The sequence below is a fragment of the Natator depressus genome, chromosome 2 (assembly GCF_965152275.1).
Source record: "Natator depressus isolate rNatDep1 chromosome 2, rNatDep2.hap1, whole genome shotgun sequence".
NCBI lineage: Eukaryota > Metazoa > Chordata > Testudines > Cheloniidae > Natator > Natator depressus.
Genome location: NC_134235.1, coordinates 5,656,806 through 5,672,611, shown reverse-complemented (window position 1 = coordinate 5,672,611; position 15,806 = coordinate 5,656,806). Strand labels below are relative to the sequence as shown.

General features: G+C 52.5%; 1 protein-coding gene across 1 annotated transcript; it reads left to right on the top strand.

Annotated features, from left to right (window-relative positions):
- Positions 1-5,856: 5,856 nt before the first annotated feature.
- On the top strand, positions 5,857-15,531 carry PSCA (prostate stem cell antigen). The gene is made up of 3 exons (XM_074942931.1): positions 5,857-5,989; positions 10,494-10,601; positions 14,824-15,531. The coding sequence occupies exons 1-3, from the start codon at positions 5,938-5,940 to the stop codon at positions 15,036-15,038; spliced, it is 375 nt and encodes a 124-aa protein (XP_074799032.1). The 5' UTR covers positions 5,857-5,937; the 3' UTR covers positions 15,039-15,531.
- Positions 15,532-15,806: the final 275 nt, after the last annotated feature.

The window sequence follows — 15,806 nt, the reverse complement described above, 5'->3', positions numbered from 1 at the left end:
CTACTTCCAATGCCTGTAAAGAGAAGAAGGAAACCACTGCATCACATCACTTTACACATGATGCTTCTAACCATAAGATACTTGCTAGGAATCTGTGAGCACACATTTCGCGATAACTAGTGACTTCGGTGCATGGTTTCACCTGGGCTTCTACTCTCCCCCCACTTTGTGGGCAGGCAAAATTGGCGGGGGCAAATGCCAGCTGGAAACTCTAACACTCGCATGTGCCCTGTCCATAGCCTGACTCTTGTGTGTGCACAAGCATTGGACTCGTTAAAGGGCACGCACATGCAGGAATTTGCACCTGCCGAGGACAGGTGAAAACGCATGAATAAGCACAGGGAGAGGCTGTGGGTTGAAAATCTAGCTCTGAATGCGTACAGTGCTACTCCCAAGACTTGCCACTCCCTTGGGGTTCGCTTGTGCTGTTTAGGCCCAGCCCCACTGTGTGGGTGTCAGGGTGGAGTTGCAGCTCCCCATGGGGTAGAGTGTGGGAGATTCCTCCCAGAGCTCACAGAAAGAGCTTACCCACTGCTACCCCTTTCAGGTGGTGCAGCGTACACCCTCCCTAAGGTGCACCTAGGTAGCTCAGCTGTCCAGTGTGTGGAAGGCAGGGTCCACCTCCTCCCCATCCGCTTCCGGATGTCTTGCTCTCCCAGGGGGATGCAGAGACTGCACCTGAGCCCAGTGTTCCCTCTAATTTTTCCCACGCGTGTGCGGAATGAATTTTGTTATGTGCACCAATATGGAGGGGATGTGTGACACCTGGGCTGGGGGGGAAAGGCACTTCTCCCCGCCGTGGCAGCTCTGGGCTGGGGCCTCGGGACGGGCGCCTCTCCCCCTGGCTGCAGCCGGTCCGGGGCTGGGCTGGGTTGGGGCTGGGGAAGGGGCACCTCTCCCCCGGCCGCAGCAGGTCCGGGGCACGGCACTTAATAGGCTGCTGCCCGACCGTGCAGCCACACAGCTCAGAGGGAACTTAGCCTGAGTCTGGCTGAGTGGCGGCTGTTGGCCGGGCCTCCAGCTCTGAAGGCAGAACCCCCACCAGCAGCGGTGCAGAAGTAAGGGTAGCAGTTCTTCAACCCCCACTTACAATAACCTTACGACCCCCCCCCAACTCCTTTTTGGGTCAGGACCCCTACAATTACAGCACCGTGAAATTTCAGATTTAAATAGCTGAAAACATGAACTTTACAATTTTAAAAATCCTATGACCTGTTAAATTGACCAAAATGGACCTTAAATTTGGTAGGGCCCTAATTATAGGGGAGGTGGTTCTACCCCCTGTGGGGTATGGGGGAGATAGTTCTTCCTCCTGTGGAGCATGGGAGACTTTTTGGAATATTGGGGTTGGAGTCTTGGATCAAACAAGGGGGTGGACATAGGAGATATATTGTGTTGAGGTGCTTTCTATAGAGCCCATCATCATGGTATCTGGAAACCACAACCTACCCCCGTGAAATAGGGAACTATTATCTGTCTGTGTTTCTAGCTTTCTGTTTTATCCTACCACCTGTCACTGCTGTATCTGAGCACCTTCCATGTAAAATCAATAGCGAAATCCCTAGAATCTCTGGCACTGCTTCCTTTTCAGGGTAAAACCTCTCCTTGAGGTAGGGCGTTACTCTCCATAGTGCACAGATGGGAAACTGAGGCACAGATCGAGGCTGAGTGATTTGCCCAAGGTCACACAGAAATTCTGTGGCAGAGCAGGGAACTGACTGTAGGTCTTCACGTCCTAGACAAAGTCCTTAACCACTGGACCATCCTCCTTCTTCTCTGAATTGTCTCCAGTGGTACAATTTGTGACACATACAGTATAGGTCTGTTTACTGGATCAGCTAGGATGCATATGGCTGAGATGCCCACCTCCCTTTGAATTCTGGGAGTTCTGTTTTGGTCTCTCCGTAGGACAATCCCAAGATGCCCTGTTGGGATTCTGAAACCTGGCTGTGGTGCCCCCGAGTAGATGGGTACTGTGGCCCCTCCATCCAAGCTCTTGGCTTACACAGCAGATGAACTCCCATCCCCACACATGGAAACAGCATCATCAGAAGCTGCTTTTGGCCTAGCATACGCTCCCCTCCACCCAACTGTCATGCAGGAGGTGGGAATGCTTTTCCTTTGACTTCAGTGGATCTACACCAGCTGACTTTATGCCATCAATCCAGAAATTACTGGTCACGCGCTAAGCTCGATACAAGCTCCAACACCCTTTTTCTTTCATTCGAAAAAGCTCGTGGCATCCTGAAAGTAAAACCCTCAAAGAATCTTCCCCCACCCCATGCTATATATTGTGAAAGAGCTGTGTTTTGAAGATAGAGACATTAGCCCTAAAGAAAGCAAGAAACTGCAGGAAATTGAATTTGGAAGCCGGTCTGTTTCCTTTCACACTGATCTCAATAAAAAAACCCACCCTGCAAATGGCACCAGGAGTGGAAAAACCTGTCCGATCAACTCGCTAAAGCAAACATGCAACCTGCAAGTTGGAATCTGAATGAACTAACCTTCACCTACAATAGAGGAAAGTGTGTTCTTAGGAACCCTGAATTGGATGAGGACCTGGTGTGAATCCAACTGTGAGAACTTAATCTACCCTCTGGGTAGGGACCAACCACAGGACACACCCAGGTAGAAAGCCTAGCTGTGCTCTGAGTGCATTGAGAACGTCATTCAACAATCAAGTTTCACCAAGAGCCTGAGGATACAAACAAGCAAGAGACCCATCTAGTGTCTATGGAGGTATTTATGTGGCTCTCCTCTCCATGATGTCAGAGGCCCTTCCCATCACCCACCTCTGCAGGCGGGGAACAGAGGGTAGAGGTAGCTTTCTGGCCCAGGTCAAACAGATGGTCTGTGGCAGACCCATGAACTGAAGTCAGCTCTCTCTTGAGTTCCAGCTCAGTGTTCTGGCTGCTAGACCTCTCTGCCCGTGGGACATCACCCAAAAGCACGGCTCGGCTCAGTGGTGACCCAGCAGAGAAACTCCTGACAGAAAACTGGTTCCACCTCCTCCCTCTGAGGACCAGAGTCCCGCACCCTGACTGCTCATTAACTGTACCAAATGCAGCAAACTGGGCTCAGCGCGCCCCGGCGGCCTCCTCCAGACGTTGGTTCTGGGATCTTGCTCTCCCTTTTTCCATGCGCCTATTCAAGGGCCTGGGGAAAAGACTCTCTCTGGTTTCACCCATGTACTGGAATGGTTGATAGGGTTCTAAATTGATTGATAGGGTCCTAAACTGGCAAGAAAAATCCTTGGCTGCTTGAAGGAAGCCTGTGCTTTCAGGGAATACAGCCACAGATTTAAATTATTTCCCATCCATCCTTCTGGTATATTTATTCCTAATACTGTTGCTCATTTCTAGTGTTAAATAAGGGCTTCCTCTCTCATGGCCCTGCTTCCCCCCAGGAAGGTATCAGGCCGTATTTTGCCATCCACACAGAGAAATGCCCATCAAAATCGCTGGGCGGCTCAGCATAACGAACTGAGGGCCCATGATGCTGTATTGATGAGGCTGTGTGACAGCACAAACTCAGACATGGGACTTCACTGCAGGAGGAGCTTAGGAGAGGGAAAGGGCCCTTTAACCAGGTGTAAGTGTCCCCAGTAAGTGTCTACGGTTGCACCAGGTCCTGGGATTGTAGGGGATGTTTAATCCCTTTCTTTGGGGCCCTTCTAAAAGATTCCACGGTGCCCCCCACGTGTCCCTTCTTCCCTCTCCTGGGGGCGCCTTGGTTGCTGACGATCAGTCCCTTGGTGATGCGGTGGCTATTTCTGTGACTGTAGAGAGAGCTCCAGCTAGAGCATTGAGGACAATTAAAGCCTGTTCTGGGTATCAAGTGAGAATTGATCCTGTCCGTTCCTGACAGCTTGCTCGTGTGTCCCCCAGTACCCGCCAACGTCCCTTCCTGTGGACCCTCTTGGTCTCACTCCTGATGATGATGTCCTGGTCCATCCCTCCTGGACTCAGCTCCTGCCTGTAATACATGAGTGTGAGTCTCACTTTCTATGGTGTCCTCCTTACACAGAGCAAAAAGGATCCGGACCCCGGGCTGGTGTTTGTGCATCTCCGCAGGCGCAACCTGTCCCTGATGACAACCTGTCCTCCCGGGATGGGGTGTTCACCCACACAAGCCCTCAGCAGGTTAATGTGGGCCAGGAGGGGCCAGTTAACCTCAGATGCTGCACCTGGAAGCCAACCAGGGACTGACAGGGCCTAATAGCAGAGGAATCCCAGCTCGGGGAGGAGCTGGGATAGGCGAATAAGCCAGGAAGTGAGAGCAGGAGGGGGGCCTGCAGGGAGAAGGTCTGCAATCACTGCCTAGAGGGAAAGGGACTTGGATAGGGGAAGGAGAAGACACAGTGGGAAGTAAGCCCTGGGGAGCAGAGGGATCTACAGTGGCTAAACCCAGAGAAAGGCGATAGAGAGGAGGGGTAGGAAGGAACCCAGGGAAACAGCAACAGGCTCTGAGACGGAGCAGACCTGGATTGCTAGTCAGAGGGTCCCTGGGCTGGAACCTGGAGTTGCAGCGGGGCCCAGCTTCCCCTCCCAGCCACTGGGAAAGTGGCACAGGACCTAGACTTGGAAGAGAAGACAGCCTGAGATGGCATCTGGTCAGCTTGTCTGGTGGGACTTTGTAACCCAGGAAGGAGAGGACTATATAGTGACCTGGCCAGAGGGCTGAGTCATGAAGAGGGCACACCCTGGGTCATGAGCAAGACGGGAGGGGGGCACAGCAGGGTGCCAGATGGGGTGAGAGCTAATGCTCAGACCTAGCCACAAGAAGGTGCACTTACAACCGTCTCCACCCTCTAACCAGCCCCTGATCTGTGCATGCTCAGGGGCTCCTACACATCCTGTCCTCCTCCAGCATCTCTCTGATTCTGCATTGCGGGTCTCGCTTGGCTATTTGAGTTAATACGCAAGCTCTGCGTCCTGGCTAACAGGCAAGGAACCCAAATGCACAGCAACGTGCCCGGGACACAGACGGAGCAAGCGCAGTGTGCTAGGAGGCTCAGAGATCGGTCTGCCATTGTGACTTCAGAACAGCCCTCCCTTCTTCAGATCTTTCCCCTTTCGGGCTGCTCAGACGGGGTCTCTACCCTCCCTTCCCCTCTCCTTCAACAGCAGGGATTTTATCCTTCCTTCCTATTGGCTGCTGGTGAGGTTAGGGGTTTAATTGGCCGAGTGTCCTGAGAACCATATCCTCCTCTCAGCAGAGTCCCCCGTTTAGTATTCAGGGGCCTAGAAGTTCTCCTGTCTTTCTTCCCAATGGCCTTGCCGCCATACACGGAGGTCGCCTATTCTCTGAGACTGGGCATCGGCCACATGTGGCGAAACTAGAGACTTTGGGAATTGCCCTTTAGGAAACGTGAATGGAATTTCATTCCCCTCCAATGTTCCGCAAAGAGCCTGAGAAACAGCTTACATCATGCACTTGGGCTTAGAGAGGCGTGACTCTGAGCTACTGTGGAGACACCTGGAAAATTCGTTAAAGAATGAGCCTGTGTTTAATTTAAAGCTGGTGCCCCTGGTTACGATGGGTGTAGCACTCACAGAAGATTAGTCACACCTGAGCAGCAAAAATCTCCCCAACCCAGGGAAGGGTCACAAAGAGAAGGCCATCCTTGATTTTAGGTGCTTTGTTTTTCTCCACTGAGATGTGAACCATTCTCCCAAGCACGCTGGACAATGAGGAAATGAGCAGTGATGGGGAGGGAAGTATCTGAGAGCACAGTTGATGGGCACAGGTCCACAGAGGAGGGGCATTTATCACAAATATCAGTGCCATGACTCACAGAACCAGCTGGTCCTGAAATGAGCGATTTACCGGTGACACCTCCCAGCCCACTGCGATTGATGAGATAACTGAAACGGGCTATAAAGCACCCCAGGAGGAGGTGTCCCGTATTCTCTGTGCTTGGCTCATCCTCCGAAGATGAAGGCTTTTCTGGTCATCCTGCTGGCTGCCGTCCTGTGCACAGAGCCAGGTAAGACATCCAGGAGATTCCTCCGTACCCCAACCCATCTCCTTACCACCAAGATAAACGGCTCTGGGAGTGGCTGGAGAGATCCTTAGAGTGTGTTTGCAGCAAAGAAATAACTTCTGAAGTCACTGGCTCCAGCTCCAAATATAGTGTATTGGCATTCTCCTGGACCACTTGGTGGTTGATCACTTGACGGTTACCTGTTCTGGTCATTCCCTCTGAAGCACCCAGCACTGGCCACTGTCAGAAGACAGGATACTGGGCTAGATGGACCATTGGTCTGACCCAGTGTGGCCGTTCTTATGGACAGCAGACTGGTCCATATAAGGATAAAGATGGTCTTCTGCATTCCTGATGAGAGTTTATGTGCTTGGGATTTGAAATGAGTGCTCATTTCTAGAAACTATCTATCTACTGGGGCGGTGAGTTGTATGGGCTCCAGCAATCTTCAAGGCTTGGGGGCCTGGCTCCACCAATGTTCGGGGCCGGGTCTCTCCCCCGGCCCCACCTGCCACCCCCCCGCACCTCCCCCGAGTGTCCCCCAGCCCCCACTTGCTGCCCTCGTGCGCCTCCCCCGTGTCCTGGAGTGTCCCTGCCTCTCCCCTGCAGCTTCACGCTCACTCTGCTCGGCATCAACTGCCACCACAGGGTCCTAGCGCCCCCCACCGCCAGTGGCAGGCCAGGCTGACCCTGCCCTTCCTCCTCGGACCCTTCCCTCTTCAGGCGGGACCCTTCACCAGCAGAAGGGGACCCCCCCCCGCCCACAGTCACCACACCTGCCCCATGCTGGGGGGGGGAGGGGGGAAGGAGGGGTTCCCTCTCCCGGAGCTTGCTGCTGCTGGCGGGGAGAGGGCTGGGGGGAGTCCTCCTCTCTGGCCCCAGCCCCGGGGCAGCCTGCCTGCACCCCAAACTCATCCCCAGCCCTGCCCCACTCCAGAGCCCACCCCCCCAACCACAGCCCTCACCCCCCCACACCCCAACCCTCTGCCCCAGCCCTGAGCCTCTCCAACACCCCAAACCCCTCATCCCCAGCCAGAGCCCTCACCCCCCCCGCACCCCTACCCTCTGCCCCAGCCCTGAGCCCCTCCCAAACCCCTCATCCCCAGCCAGAGCCCTCATCCACCTGCACCTTGACCCTCTGTCCCAGCCCTGAGCCCCCTCCTGCATCATGAACCCCTCATCCCCAGCCACACCCAAGAACCCTCACCACTGCACCCCCTCCCTCCGCACCCCCTCCCATCCCCAAACTCCTTCCCAGAGCCTGTACCCCTCTCCCACTCCTGCACACCCACCCCCTGCCCCAGCCTGGAGCCTGCACCCAAACTCCGTCCCAGAGCCTGCACCCCCACCCCCTTTCCACACACCCTCTCCTGCCCCCAAACTCCCTCCAAGAGCCTGCACCCTGCACCCCTCCTGAACCCCAATCCCTTGCCCCAGCCCGGGGCCTGCACCCCAGACCTCCTTCCCCCACCCAAACTCCCTCCCAGAGCCTTAGGAAGGTGCGGGACGGAGTTTGGGGGGGGGCGGGTTCTGGGCACCACCAAAAGTTCTACAAACCGGCCATCCCTGTCTATCTATCTATCCACACTCCCTCCGTTACGCTGGTACCTGAATCCCCCACTACCTTTCTAATCTTTCCTTTTATGCCTTTCCCCTGCCTCATACAACAGGAGGTTTCCGTTTACTGGCAGGTTTTCTTACTGCTTGGAGGGGGGTTACTTTGGAAACCAGTGAGATGCCTCGGGGCTTATTGACAGAGGGAGTTTAGAGAAGAGCAACAGAATGAACGTGGAGGAAAAACTAGACCGTCTATATTCTCTAAGTCATAACCAAAGGGGGCAGGTGACGTGCCTACAGAGATGGGTGGGAGAGGAATGGTTTCAGGTGGCACAAGAGGGTATGGCTAAGAATACTGAGATGGAATAAGAAAGGGAAAATTTAGGCTGAAGAGCTGCAAAAAGCATCCTGCCAGACTTCCTGGGCTATGGAACAGCCTCCCAAGGAAATGGGTGTTAGGCAAATTATTTGGGTCTTTTATAAGAGTTTGGGATAATACACGAGAAAATGCTCACTGGGAACCATCCTGCCATTCTCGGTGATGAACTGGGCAGTCTAACAGAGCGTGTGCAATTCCTTCAATAGCGTCTACAGCTCTGCGCTCTGGAGCCTGAGTTATTGCTGGGAGAGACATGGGAGTCTGAGCACGCTGGGGCCGTCTTTGGTTTACTGGTTTATACAGCTGCTAGCGCACTGGTGCTCTGATCCAGACAGGAGCCAGTCTACGCTCTGGCCACGTTGTTATTAATAATCATCATCATCCCACGAACCCTGCCGAAGGCACCCACTCTCCACTGTACAATGTCAGGCCTGGATGTAGCCCTAGATCTGGGAACTCTGATCCCATTGATCCGAGCCTGTGAACCAAGGGGACCAGTGTAAAGTTAGCATGAGATTAGATCGGCTTCCTGGATTCATTTTATCGGCAGGTCATCTCCTTAGTCCTGGGTATAATTGACACCCTTTCCCCCCCCACACACACACAGAAGAACCATTACAGGTTATGGAGCTTGAGAAACCCACTTGGCATGGGCAGGGAGGGGGAATGAATTCCCTTCTCAGATCCCATGGGGACAGCTGCACCCAAAGGGGTATGGACCCTCCAGGGAAGGCCACATGGGAATCCCACCAAAGGAGCTGGCTGAATCAATGTATCTCCCCAGGCACCCTTGGTACACCCGTGCTAGCCAGCCTCGCCTGGGAGCAGGAAGAACTTTGTGCCACTGGGATTCCCCTCCACTGGTGGTTGTGCTGGGGAATCAAAGTCAAGATTGGGAGGGGAAGCCGCATAATTCTGCACTCGGAAAGGAAAGATGGTCTGGTGGTGAAGGTGCTAGACCTGGGTTCAATTTTTTGCTCTGCTACAGGCATCCTGGAGCACATCACTTGGCCTCTCTGTGCCTCTGCTCCCCATCTGTAAAAGGGAGATAATGGGGTGCTGTCAGGGTAAGTGTATCAAAGGTGATGAGGTGCTCAGATCCTGTGCTAGTGGGGGCCAGATAAGTGCCTGAGCTAGATCAAGATGGGGACAGTGAGCTAAACCCACAAGAATTTGTGCAAATGAACTTAAGCAGGGCCAGATTGAGGGGCAGGCGACCACCTGGGGTGCTGGGCTCGGGGGGCTCCAGGCTCGCGGGGCTGTTTTTGTTGTTAGCGACAAAGGGGAAAATAGAACGTTTGAAGTAAAATGTTTCAGGTATTTCGTATGTGGCTTCATTTTTCACTAACCTCCTAGAATGTTCTGGACCTTTGTAAAATCTTGTGGAACCTTCCAGACTTTCCCCAAACCTCCTAGACTGTTGTCACCACACCCTCACGGGTATATAAGGGGCGGGACGTTGCCAGTCAGTCAGTGAGATGGGCTACTAATGCTCAAAAAAATAACTATTCAAAAGTTTAATAAATGGTGGAGGGATATGGCCGGCCCCAGTAAGGTGGAAGCTCCAGCCTTCTCGCTCCCCATAGAGGGTAAGGCAGGTACGTTAATTGAAAGTCCTCATGTTGAACACACCTGGGGTGCTGTTGGACATTTCAGCTGCATGAGAGCAAGACACGCCTCAGGTGGTGCTGGGAGAATCAGAATAATAATGCTTAGCCCCAGGATAGTGCATGACGTTTTCAAAAGCCCTGCCCAGACAGGCACATCTCCTCCCAACACTTCTGGAAGGTAGGTAAGCGATTCCAGCCAGTGTAGTGCTGAACATCCAGGGACAATGCAAGTGGATTGGTATCGATAGGTACCGAAGCACTACTGAGGATCTGGGCTTTAAACTGCGATTGTCTGCACTTGCATCATTGCCTTTGTTCAGTGCACTTCACGGTGCTGTGGAAATGTACAGTATTGCGACACGCTGCCCTAGGGCCTTCACGCACGCCCAGGTGTATGACCCGTTTAAATTCACCCAGGACCACTCTACCCACTGGGATTCATTTCCAGAGGGAGATGAAGGGTGTGCATAGACTCTGTGCTCGAGGGGGTTGCCAGAAAGCCGGTGTCACAAGTCACAACATTAGATCAATCCACACCTTTTAGGCCTCCCTCCATCCATCCTGGTTAATTTAACATTGATGTCCGATTGTTATTTACTGCCAAAGCTCCCGGGGGCTCCAATCAGGAGCGGAACGCCATGGTGCTCGGTGTTATCAAATGTTTTGGAAGAAATGGTCCATGTTCTCATTTACCAATAATCATCATCATCGTTAATAAACTGTTCTCTCCTTGATAGTCCTTATTCTTGAAACTATTTAGAGGGAACATGCTCCAAGCCCTCCAAAAATTGCCTATCTCCCTCCCCCTTCCTACACATGACTCTCTGGGGTGTGACCCACGGTAAAGATGGAGGGAGGGTCTTTTAAGCCACGGTTTACATTGCAATTGCCCTGTCTGTTTGGTAGTGTGCATGAGACTCCCTGTATTGCATTCCCTTCTAACCCTCTTCCTCTCCTGCAGGTGGTTCTTTGAAATGTTACACGTGCAAGATGCAGCTCAGCAACTCCAACTGTCAGACACAGAAGCTGTGTGGCAACGACTCTCAAGCATGCAAGACGGATGTGATCAGTAAGGCAAAGTCCCAGTTTGGTATCAGACACCGAAGGGGCTAACACAGAGACATCCCTCTAGGATGTGTGAACAGATCCCCTTCCATTGCAGCCTTTCAGAGATCCCTATCTGGGTGCCACTGCCGGGTCTCTTGCTACAGGAGGAGACATGCTGACTGGGAATGAGTGGGGGCAAAAGGCCTTCAGCTTGACTTTCGCTTTATTCAGGAAAGGCAGAAGGCTAACACTGATGCTTAGTGCTTCTGGCGTACACTGCTTTCCCGCAGGAGCCTCTCTGCAGAATTCCCCAGGGCCCAGAAGAAGAGGGGGGGTGTTATATTTATATTGTAAAACCCAACCCATTAGGGTGTACCCATCTCTGCCTGTCTGGAAGTCTCTGGGCCAGATCCTCAGCTGGTGTAAATCAGTACTGCTCCATTGATGTCAATGTGTAGGAAGCCCAGGGACACTGAAAGCAATTCTAGTTTTAGAAATTACCTGTTGGAGGAACACTAATATCCTCTGTTAAATCTTTCTTTCACACAAAACTTCCCTGGGTTAGACAGGAAGGCTGTATGGTTCAGTGGTTAGAACAGGGACACTGGGAGCCAGGAGTCATAAGTTCTGTATTGCTGGCTCTTCCATTAACTCACCAGGCCAGATTTGGTAGTGAGGAATTAATTTAGAGCTGGTCTACAGTGGAAGCTTACATCGGCCTAGCTACGGCTCTTGAGGGCGTGAAAACGCCAGGCCTCTGAGCATAGGCGCGGGAATTAGGGGTGCGGCAGGTGTCATCCTGTGAAAAGTCATCCCCAGGTGTCACTGTGAAAAGTCTGCTGGTGCTGTCTGAAGGACGCTAGCATCATCTCATGATTCTTGAGACTGCCGGAGCTGTGCTGCATCCGTGTGCTGTGAGCGGGAATTGCGCTTTTCCACATTACTTTTGAAGACGCATGGTTTACAAAAAGAAAAGGAGGACTTGTGGCACCTTAGAGACTAACCAATTTATTAGCTCACGAAAGCTTATGCTCAAATAAGTTTGTTAGTCTCTAAGGTGCCACAAGTCCTCCTTTTCTTTTTGCGAATACAGACTAACACGGCTACTCTGAAATATGGTTTACAGTTTCGTTAGCTGGCTTTCAGCACCCCACTATAAAAAGTGGTCCAGTGCCTCTGAGAGACGTAGCTATACCAACCTAAGCCCTGGTGCAGAGAGCGCTAGGCCGATGGAACAATCCTTCCATCAACCTAGCCACCACCTCTCAGGAGGTAGATTAAATACAGTGACAGACGAATTCATCCTGTCGGTGGAGGTAATGTCTACACTGTCACCTGGTCTACCCTAGAACTTACTTTGGTATAATGTATGTCGTTCAGGGGTGTAAATAATCCACATCCCTGAGCGATGTAAGCAGAGCTGTGTCGGCAGGAGAGCTTCTCACGCCAACGTAGCTACCGCCTCTCGAGCGGGGTGGAGTCATTAAACCGACAGGAGAGCTCTCTCCTTTCAGAGAGCTTAGCCCTACTTTCACTAATGCACCTATGTGTAAGGAAGTCTGAGCTGCTGTAACATACACACTGAAGGGCCAAGAAAACATTTGTTACACCAGCTAATAGTGTTCAGCTCTGAACTGGATCCCCTGTGTGTCTCTGGGCAAATTGCTTAGCCCCTGTATTACTCCACTCTCCCATCTGTAAAATGGGGATACCAATACTCCATTAACTCACTCACAGCGATGTTGGGAGGCTAGACTTGTTTATAACAGAGGTGCAGGACTGTCTCAGGCTCTGTGATTGTACAATGCTTGCTACAGTGGGGCCCCGATCCCTGTATGGGGTCTCTGGAGTTATAATAATAATGCTTTGAAATTCTTGGCTAAGTGTGCTATAGAAAGGCAAAGGGTTTGTTATACTACAAGTCAAGCAAACACGCTCAATTAAACTGGATTTTTTTTACAAGCTGGTTCCCCCAAGAAATGCAACCTGCTTTATGTTCTTTCCCTTCTCTTTGTCACTCCTTTGCCGAGACTCCTTCTAGTGGTCGGTTTCAGAGTAGCAGCCGGGTCAGTCTGTATTCGCAAAAAGAACAAGGAGGACTTGTGGCACCTTAGAGACTAACAAATGTATTTGAGCATAAGCTTTCATGAGCGCCAGCTCACTTCATTGGAACTGCCTCGGCTGATTCAATTCAGTGAGACTTGGCCGTGGTCGTGTTTTAGAATCCCCCACGCAGTGGTTCCCAAACTTTTGACTAAATGACAGGTTTCAGAGTAACAGTCGTGTTAGTCTGTATTCGCAAAAAGAAAAGGAGGACTTGTGGCACCTTAGAGACTAACCAATTTATTTGAGCATAAGCTTTCGTGAGCTACAGCTCACTGCATCGGATGCATACTGTGGAAAGTATAGAAGATCTTTTTATACACCCAAAGCATGAAAAAATGGGTGTTTACCACTACAAAAGGTTTTCTATCCCTCCACCCCACTCTCCTGCTGGTAATAGCTTATCTAAAGTGATCACTCTCCTTATAATGTGTATGATAATCAAGCTGGGCCATTTCCAGCACAAATCCAGGTGCTGGAAATGGCCCAACTTGATTATCATACACATTATAAGGAGAGTGATCACTTTAGATAAGCTATTACCAGCTGGAGAGTGGGGTGGGGGGAGAGAAAACCTTTTGTAGTGGTAAACACCCATTTTTTCATGCTTTGGGTGTATAAAAAGATCTTCTATACTTTCCACAGTATGCATCCGATGAAGTGAGCTGTAGCTCACGAAAGCTTATGCTCAGATAAATTGGTTAGTCTCTAAGGTGCCACAAGTACTCCTTTTCTTTTTGACTAAATGGTCTCTCTTTTGGGTAGGGTGACCAGATGTCCCAATTTTATAGGGACAGTCCCGATAGTCAGGGCTTTTTCTTATATGGGCACCTATTACCCCCACCCCCCGTCCCGATTTTTCACATTTGCTTTCTGGTCACCCTGCTTTTGGGGAACCTACCATTACACACACACACACACACACACACACACACACTGTGCATGTGTGTAAACTCTTTACTATGTTTTAATTTTTTTTTAAATTCAAACATGAAAGAAAAAAAAGAAACACAACATCAAGTGATTTCCACACTGCTAGCACCCCTCCTCAGCCCCCTGCTGCCGCTTCCCTTCCCCTCCCTAGTCCAGCCCGGCTCCCCAAGCCCCCTGCTCGGCTCCCCCCAGCCCTCTTGCTCTCCGTCTCCCAGCCCTGCCCCCTCTTGTCAGAGGTGCTGGAACAACTTGTATTGTGGGGGTGCTGAGAGCCCTGCATATGATGGAAACCGGGTCAAGCCAGGGGGTGCGGCAGCCCCCCCGCACCCCTAGTTCCAGCACCTGTGCCTCTTGTGAATAGAGACCTGTAGCAGGGCTCCTGCCACACCCCTGTAGTTAGAGGCCTTCAGGCCTTAAGTGAGAGTGGAAGACAGGCTACAAGGAAACAGAACAGCCCTCCAGGCTGTTTCTGTCCTGGGAGAGAATTAGCCTCGCCCTCTTCAAGATCCGTTTATGTCCGTGGGCGAGGGGAGGGGCTAACTGAACAGCACCCGCCACAGCTCCCTCTCCCAGCAAGGGGGCCCCTCAATCCCAGTCTTCCCCTCCGTCAAGGCGAGAAGAGCGCCCCGTCTCCATCCCAGCTCCCCTCCTGGGCCAGGCCCCCAAGTTCCATAGTCCGCTCTGCCTGGAAGAGAGTGTGATCCTGCCCCCCACACACCCTGCTGCAGCAGCTCCTGTCCTGGGGGCTAAGCCTGGCTTCTCGCTCCAGGCGTTGCAACCTGGTGCATGGGGGTTGCCGACCCAGTCTGGTTTGGCCCAGCCACCCCTCTGTCAGCGGGCCCCCAAACCTAAGTGGTGCTGCGGCCCCATGCACCAGGTCGCAGCGTCACTCGCTCAGATTTGGCCCGGTGCCTCCTCCATCATAATAGAGGAGACGGCTGGGTTCATATGCACCGAGTAGTGGTGTAACGCCGGGCACCAGGTCACACCACCACTCGGGTTCAGGGGCCTCTCAGGTAGGGGGCCCAGGGCAAGCTACCCTTTTTGCCCCCACCTCCTTCTGGGTGACCCTGACGGGAGGGAGTGCTTCTGGGATATGCACGGGACAGGGATTGATGTGGGGGGCAGGGGCAGTGACAGGCAACCCACATAGACCCTTTCCGCACCCCCTCCCCGCCCAAAATGAAACCATGTTGTCTTCCTTCCAGACGTCGTGGGCTTTTTCAATGTCATCAACAAGGAGTGCGCTGCGTCGTGCCAGCCGAACTACCAGGACTTCACCGTGGGAAAGCAGAACGTTTCCTGCTGCAGTACCGACCTCTGCAACCACAACGGGGCGGGCAGCGTGGGCAGCAGCTACGCCGCCACGGCCGCGGGGCTTACAGCCAGCGTCCTCTGCGCCCTTCTGAGGAACGGGCTGTGAGGCGTGGGGAGGAGCCCTTCGGCCTGACAGAATCCTGGCGCCTCCCCGCTGCGGCTAGGATGCTCACCACAGGCCCCGGCTTCACGCTCAGCTCTCTCGCACGCTTATAGCTGGCTGCAGATGCCTCCCTGGCAAGAGCTTCGTTCCTGCTGTTCATCAAGAATAAGAAACTCTGTGTGTATGTGTGTGCGCGTGTGTGTGTGTGTGTGTGTGGTGTGCCTCTGAGAAGGACGCGCCGCTTGGCTGACGCATTTGTCACTCCGTCAAGTGCACATCCGGGCGTGTGTGTTTGTGTGCCAGAGACACAGATTTTGGCAGACACGCATGCTTTGTCACTGTTGCCGTTGTCATGCGTGCTATGTGAGATACCCTTTACTGTTGTATAGCAAAGCAGAAGGCATGAATTGTACGTACAAAACAGTTGGAGCCCTGGGCTGTGACTCTGGCACCTAGGTGCGACTGCTGTACAAATAATAAATGAAAACAATAAAGGAAGGGAAGCCTTGGCGTGTTTTCGGGGCCTGGTACCATGCACCCAATGTCTAATTAGCTTCTCAGCTGTCACACCAGGGAAGGAAAGTCCTAAGCTTCTCAACAGCCCGCCAGCTGCTTGATTTCTTGTTAACTCCTTCCAGGCTGCTCTCCTTCCCCGACCCGGGCCTGGCCCCTGGAGACATTTTCACCTAGAGTTACCCCAACGTTAGGATCGTTTGCAGTTGTTCCCCTCAACTGCTGTTCTGAGTGGTAGTAGCACCCTCTGAAGCCGCC